This window comes from Schistocerca serialis, chromosome 6, assembly GCF_023864345.2.
Source record: "Schistocerca serialis cubense isolate TAMUIC-IGC-003099 chromosome 6, iqSchSeri2.2, whole genome shotgun sequence".
In the NCBI taxonomy this organism is placed as follows: Eukaryota; Metazoa; Arthropoda; class Insecta; order Orthoptera; family Acrididae; genus Schistocerca; species Schistocerca serialis.
Window position 1 is genome coordinate 214857132 of NC_064643.1, and position 8289 is coordinate 214865420.

The following is an 8289-nucleotide window of genomic DNA, read 5'->3' on the forward strand; positions in this document are numbered from 1 at the left end:
AGCGTCACAAGTCATACAAAATCTAAATTGAAATCTGAATGGCTCAATATGTTAGCATTCACTAAAGCATGTTTAATTGTATTAAAGTCATTCTGGCACTGTTCTGACCAGATCCAAACTTGATTCTTTCTGAGTAGATTTAGCAGATGTTTACTGTTCAAAAGTGGTTGTGGCAAAAAACGTCTGAAAAATGAACATAGCCCAAGGAATGATTTTAACTGCTTTTTAGTTCGAGGGCTAGGAAAGTTTCTGATAGCATCTAATTTACTGGGATCCGGACGTATGCCCTGTGAATTAATGATATGTCCTAAATACTTTATCTCACTGCAACCAAATTTTGATTTTCTTAGGTTGGCTGTGACTCCAGCTTGTGCAAATGTTTCTAAAATTCTTTGAAGAGTGTCAACGTGTTCATTCCAAGATTGTGTAGCTATCAGTATATCATCTACATAGTGTGTGACTGTCTCAACTAAATCGTCGCCAAGCACAGTATCCAGGGCTGTAATGAATACCCCAGAGCTGACATTCAGTCCGAAGGGTAGAACACAAAACTGATAGGTTCGCCCCCCGAACATAAATGCAGTATATTTCCGAGAATCAGGAGTGATACCCACCTGCCAAAACGAATTAGCGAGATCTATTGTGGAAAAATATTTTGCATCTAGAAATTTCTGTAATTGCTCTTCTAAATTTTCAGGTTTTGTGTGAACCGGTAAAATTATTTCATTAATAGCTCGTGCGTCTAACACTAACCTAATGCTTCCATTTGATTTTTTGACAACAAGTAGAGGACTACAATAAGGTGAGGTGGATGGTTCAATGACCTTCCAGTCTAACATTTGTTTTAATTCTTGCCACACAGCAGGTCGTTGAGATAACGGTACGTTATATGTCTTATGGTAGAAGATCTTGTGAGGCTTAACTTCAATCTTGTACACATACGTGTTGATAACACCTAATCGTTTGGTAAAAACTTGTAAATATTTGGATAACACTTCCTGTAGTTTTATACGTTCATGTATACTGAGAGCTGTAGCTTCACTTATCTTATGATCAAGCAATGTTTTCAAGTCCATTAGCTCTGTGTCAGATGAGTGTGTTTGCATGTCTTGAATGTCATTGTCAAGTACTAACTGAACCTTGTACCCTGTACAGTGTTTGTCATGCTTTAGAGTTCTCCTGTCCAAATCAATAATAATTACACTGCCTTTATCATTTAAAATACATTTACCTTTGGAGAAGTCTATAATGCAGTCCTTCTCGCTCATAATATCTATTCCTAATATGCAATTTGTCACAAGGTTTTGTACAACCAGGAATGGCCATTGTACGGTTCCATTACCTATTTTAACGTTTACAAAAACTTGCTTCGTAACCCTACATGACTTATTACCTAGTGCAGTAGTTTTTTTACAGTTTTGGGCAGGAAACTCAGGCACAGGTTCCAATTCACACATCTTTTTATAGAAATTAAAAGACAAAACGCTCACAGCTGCACCTGTATCTAGGATAATAGTAGTTGGAATCCCACCTACTACACCAGTAGTAGATGCTAAAACAATTTCATTTGTGTTTAAATGACATTGTGTACTGTCTTGTAAAAGTTCATCTGATATATTGTTATTGTGGTTGTAGCTTATAAATAAAACAGGTAGTTTTTGTTTAGAATTACTCGGCATATCATTATTCTGTTGTTCAAGTGTGGTGTCAAATAACTGATTAACATTGAAGTCGCCCCCCAAGAATTCTTCAGCCACGACCTGGGGCAAAGTAGTGACTGTTTGTAGTTTGTTGGATTATCATTTGTACTAGGTACTGACACAGATCGAGGTTGTGCATCAGGTGTCATTTCTATTATATTCACATTCGATATTGCCTATTATGATCTCCAAACTTTTGCGGTTGTTGTTGCTGTTGCGCATTATAACTTACCTGTCGGTCATAAGGTATGCTCCAATTTTGACCTGGTGGCTGCTGTGGTAAAGCAGAGTTTGAATGAAAGTACTGATCGTTACGAGTCCAACCTTGATGCTGTCTTGGCTCGTAGTTATTATTATTTCTATTTCTGTTTGTGTTTTTGTTATTACCTTTGTATCCGTTGTTACCGTTGTAGTTATTACCGCGGTGCCTTTTGTATGGATTGCCGCATGAAATGTTATTTCTGTTGTAACTATTGTTTGTATTGGAATACGCGTGTTGATTTTGATTTCCGTACTGAGACGGCATGTGAGTTTGCTGTTTTTGTTGTACCGCGTATCCAACTGTGGGCGCGCCAGAATTGAGTTGGCAAGCCTGCATGTTTTGCATACCACTAGTGTAAACATTGTGGCTGCTGTTTTGCCGCGTGAAGCGCTGATCTTCAAGTAACATGTCAACCGAATCTAAGGCTGTTAAAAAATAATCTGAATCGTCATCCGGGATATGTAGGAGTTTTTCTTTAATGTTGAAAGGCAATTTGGCCTTCAACGCACGGAGTATATCACGCGTTGCGACTGGTTCGTCTAAAAAATGTCCCATGTTCAAGTATTTTTCAAAATATCTGCGTAAGTTACCATTTTTACTGTTAAAAGTTTCAGGTTTTAAAATTTGTCTTCTGAGTCGCTCCTGGACAGATTGCGACCAGAATTTGTTCAGAAAAGCACGCTCAAACTCACTGTACGTGGTACATACGTCAGCTTGACTGTATGCCCAGACAGCTGCATCGCCTTGGATGTAACCGACAATATATGAAATCTTTTTCCGGTCACTCCAAGTGCGTGGAAATGCGTTACTAAAAGATTTAAGAAAAATCACCGGATGAATGGTTCGTTTTTCTGGGATAAAAATCTGAAATTGCCTGTGTTTCATTAAGCTTTCATCTTCCTTCGCATTGTGATATGGATTTATTCCACTGTAATTACTGGTATGTTCAGCTGGCGAGTAATTACGATAATGTTGCTGTGGTTTACCATGATAATAGCTTGTGTTTGTGTTTCCACATCGTGGTATGTGTTGTAGTCGTGGTGTGTTTTGTTCTTGTGTATTTGTCGAGTGCGGAATGTGTGTATCATACTCGAATGTATATTGGTTTCTGAACTGTACATTTTGACTGATATTTTCGTTACATTCAGACTGTAGTTGATCGGTGAATTGTCTCATGGGTGCAGTGACGGATTGTACTGCGTCACTGATCAGCTGTTTGTTATTAGTAATGTATTGCGCTACGGAGTCGTGCACAATTGTTGGTAAATTTTCACGTAAGCATCTATCAAAATGTTTGTCTTTGTTCTCAACCCAATCATGAAATTCTTTATTAATATTTTGAAAATGAGCTGTGGCATCTGATTGTAAGATGTCAGTCAGGTGTTGCTCAACATTGTCAAATTTATTCTGTACGTCAGTAATTCGTTTTTCAAGATTGTCATGTACTGAAGGATATGTTTGAATTTGTTCAGTAAGAACTTCACACGTGACATTAAGGTTTTTTACTTGTGTCTGTAAAAGTACTACGTCAGTTGTAGTCTTTTCTTGTCTCGTATTGAGCTGGGAAAATTTAGTACTGAGTTCGGTCATCTGTTTGGTCAGTGTGGCGTCTATAAGTTCCACACGCTTACATAAAGTGTCATTACCTATCTTGATTGCTATGAGATCAGATTTGATTTCGTCATTTTGTGTTTTTAACTGTTCATTTTGTGTCTCTAATTGTGCCTTTAAGGTTGCCATGTTTTCGGCGTTTTGTTTCATTAGCATTTGTAACATGTCGGCAATGTTTACCGTTTGCAAGGTCTCTGCCCCCGCCGCGTCATTAGACGTGACGTCATGCATTAACATGGGCTCTGATTGAGATTTTGAAATTTTTGTAGTGGACGGCCTATCGTCAAAATTTTCGTCAACACTTGCGTCAATGTTTGATGAATCGTCACTACCGGTTGCTGTCGTAAAGTCATTTTCTAACACTTGTCTCACGCCCGAGTCAGATTGCGTCTGAATAGTACGTCCTTGCTGTTCCATTTTTGCGTATTGTTTTCTAGTTATTACCATGCCACACCTGATATATGTTTCAAGAAAATTTTTGACACTGATTTTAAATTAAAATGTAGTTGAGCATGAATCGCTCGTAGCAACAATGGCTGTTCGTTAATTAAGAAATATAAACTGAATTTGAGATTATTGGTAATGGCTGCTGGCCATGTTACATGATATCGTACAGAAGTCGGCCATATTGTACACTCGTGTATTGGTATTGTTGCATACGTTATTGTTTAGGGAAAAGTACTGAGAATGAAATTTATCACTGAAACTGTTATGCAGAAAAGAAACACTACAGAATTTACTGAAAAGCTAATACACTGAATTATACGTCTGGTCAAGCCTACCAATGCAAAGATGCTGCGTCTTACCTTATTTTGCTGGAAGTTTCATTGCGTCTTCCCGCAAAATTTCAGAATTGGAAAATATCTTCAGATTTTGTTATCTCTCATACATTGACGTCCAGGTCCAGAAAGTTGATTTTTTACATGAAACAAAGAGAACAATGTAACAAATGACAAAATACCAAGTCCGACACGCAGTCGCCAATATAAAATAAATAAAAAAAAATGTTGTTTTAAATATGTTAATTATTCTATCTGTATGATGGTGATTGTGATTGCAATTGTATTTGCTTATCTGGAACGTGGACGTTTAATTATTCGTTATCAGACGCTTGACAATGGCTTTTTCGTAAAGGCAATGTTACTCGTAGTTGACCGTGAAATAAAACTGAATAATCGGACTTCGTAATTAAATCGTTTCCAAAGACTGCTGCGGTAGGTGCGGACTCATAATCTAAATCTCAATATTACAATAATTTGCCAGCCATGCCAATACGTCGTACAGAGGTGATTGTCTACTAAACATAAAAAAGTTACACAGTTAGTTAAATCAGATATATTCAATGAATAAGCCTACAGTTCATAATCCTACTTACTTTTATAAATATAAATTCCTTACAGAATCGAGTGCCTAGTGTGGTTGCAACTCACAGTATTCTTCTATAACATGAAATATGGCGGTGTGCCAGACAATAAAATAAAATACGTGCTTCTCGCACCACTTCAACCAGAGCTCTCCTCTTTCTTAATCAAACATAAGAGTAACGTAATTGTGCTTTTGTTTTATCAGCGACACAGCGCTGCAGTTGTGTGCCATAGGCTTTATTTATTTGTCACTGATTATTTATTTAATTAATATTTCGCGTTTCCGAGGAAACTCACGCTCGGCATACAAATGTGCCTTTATAGTATGTCAGCAAAATGCAAACACACATCAGCTACAGTGGCACTATCATTTAAATAGATATTGCCTATCTGCATTATCACAATGTTCAGTAATGAATGTGGGTCACTGAACACATCAATATGCAGTGAAGGGGAGTACCAGATATACTGTATAATCGTGAGATAACCATAAGTCTGTAAACATGTAGTGCTGCTTACCATCTTTTAATTCAGTCTAGTTGCTTCCCTCATTTCTTGATATTTTATTTAATGTATGTGGGTGTGGAGTAAGTTTGAGAAATTAATTGGGCACAGAGAGTGACTGAGAAAGATGTGATGGTCAAGATATAGGAGAGAATAATTTTGGAAGTTATACGAAAAAGAAAGAACAATGGGATGGTCAGCTGTTGCAATGGAACTGTTTGATGGTGAATACATTCGAAGAAACAATTTGTGGGAAAAGAATTAAGGAAAGGAGAAGATACAAGATGGCGGATGACACTAAAGGAAGTGTATGCTATGTGGAAATGAATAGACCAGTACAAGGCAGAAGGAATGGCTAGCAACCGCCTCTGGGAATAATAATAATACTTAACCCTTGCATGGAATGTGGAAATTTTATTCCTTTACAATAAAACTTTTTCTCCCTCTTTTTGTTTCAGGGATGAGGTTTGGGTTACTGCAGACAAAAGTTGCTCTTACATATCTGCTGTCAAGATTCAGCTTTGAACCAAGTGAGAAGTCTGTTCACCACTTGACCTTTGAGCCCAGATCATTTATTCTCATGCCAAAAGGAGGTATCCAGCTGAGAATGAAAAAGAGAAACCAGTCGTAGTCTGAGTTACAAAGGCTTTAACATTTTGTACTTTATATATATATATATATATATATCTGTGTGTGTGTGTGTGTGTGTGTGTGTGTGTGTGTGTGTGTGTGTTTAGCAGTTCTTGTCACATTATTTCTAAAGAATATAAAGCTGTTGTAATTAGCAGTTAAATGAGATATGTAACTATATTTTATACCACTTAAGCCACTATATTATAGTTAATACACTACATCACATAACTCAGTTTATCTGAGCTCCACAATTATGAAGATGATTGTTCTAAATATGCCAAAATATAAAGAATATTTACTATTCAGTAAACAGTGATTTCTTTGAAATCCATTGATATATGCTGTTTGCTACTAATGATTATCTTTGACTGAGAGAGAGTCTGGTACAGAGTCAAATGTTTCACTTGACTTCTCACTGTGTAAGCATAATAGAAATTATCATTTCAACTGAGACTGTAACTTTCCTGATACACTCTGATGGCATGTTAGATCACTGTAAGGTCAATGCCCTAAGATTCATCATGTTAGGATCAAGAATTGATGATTCATTTTGCAGAGCATTAGCACACAAGTAGTGTTTTCATTTGCTAATAAAAATCTGCATCCTGAAACCAGCAGCAACTACAATACTGAATAAATTGTAAATTTGTTTATGATGGTTTCCTCAATATTAAAGCAACGTTACATTGAAAAATCACACAATTTTCTTTAGATTAGTGTATGTACTGTCATTTGTCTTTCAGTGTAGCAACTGTTCTTCCAACACAAAAATCGTGCTACATTTAGCATACCACCTTCATTGTATCAAATTTTAATAGAGTGACTTTCATACTTGGAATTTTTGGCAGTAATCTTTTCTCTATTTTAAGTTACTCTGAGAGGATTGTGGAAAGAATTTTAAAATTCTGTACATTGCCTGCATACCTGCTTAAATTGGTATGTGATTATATGGTTCTAAAACTGCCTACTTCATCCCTTCTCTCTCTCTCTCTCTCTCTCTCTCTCTCTCTCTCTCTCTCTCTCTCTCTGTTGGCGATCACAACCAATGCCAATCTGACTCTTGATCCACAGACCTTTTAACATAATACATACATATAGAGTTACTGATGCATATGACATAAATAGCACTTTGTTTTTTAACATTATATTTTTTATTTGTTTTGACAATACTCTCCTAATGGAAAAACTGTGAGGATACTGATAATATTTCTATGTTACATCACTTGAAAATAAAATCATTATCATTAATGTTATTATGACTTAACCATTGAAGTTTTTTATTTCCATTTGAGGAAGGAAAAGTTGACATGTAAATTCCATATTTTAGAAAATAAGCATTTCTTCTAACTTTACAGCATTTATGAAACATAAATTTAAGCAAGAAGTTACACATTTCAGCCACTGGGAGATCATATTCACTGTGTGTAGTGCAAATATTTTACTACAAAGTATTCAGTTTCGTATGTACTGTTCAAAAAGTGTGTCTGAACTTCAAACAAATGCAAAGAACATTGAAGTAATATGCATGTATATGTTTTGCTTATAATGTAGTCAGTGACAGTAGGTAATTCTTATACAACACAGATACAGTACCTCTGGAGGTGGCACAGAAGGTACTAAATTGAGTATGGTTTTATTAAAAAGAAATAATTGTCCCTTGCATAAGATTAGATTTTCATATCATCAATTAATGCCATACATAACTTGTCTCTTGAAATATCTTATTCAGCTCTCATTTATATATTAGATCCTCTGCTGTTACTTAAAGAAACTATTAATGCCTTATATTACACTTGACAGCTATTTCACAAACTAAACGTGTTCACCGAGGAAGATGGTGCAATAGCTAAGTGTGTAGCCAAATTCATGACGAACAGCGATCAGATCTCAAGTTTGAAATAGCTTTCCTTAGTTTATACTTTTATGTTGCCTGGTATATTCTTCATGGCAAGTAAATTATTCAATTTTATTCTCATCATGTAAAAATGCACATTTAATAAACTAAAATAAAAACCGCAAACAGCTACTGTTAATAATGCCATTGTTTTAGAAAGAATAGTACTGTTACCAATTTCAAACTGGCAGGTTCATCATCAGATGGCTGTTAACATTTAAGAATCGATATACTTTATACTGTACATGTGCTGCTCCCTAATTTCATAGTAAAATTTAACCTGCATTTTCACATTACCATGATCTTCTCATCATGCCAGCA

General features: G+C 35.9%; 1 protein-coding gene across 1 annotated transcript in view; it reads left to right on the top strand.

Moving 5' to 3' along the window:
- Positions 1-8088, top strand: part of LOC126484200 (cytochrome P450 6k1-like) — a 135570-nt gene extending 127482 nt beyond the window's left edge. Inside the window, exon 8 of the mRNA XM_050107612.1 lies at positions 5900-8088. Coding sequence (XP_049963569.1) covers positions 5900-6072 — 173 coding nt within the window. The 3' untranslated portion in view covers positions 6073-8088. The remainder of the gene's footprint in view (positions 1-5899) is intronic.
- Positions 8089-8289: the final 201 nt, after the last annotated feature.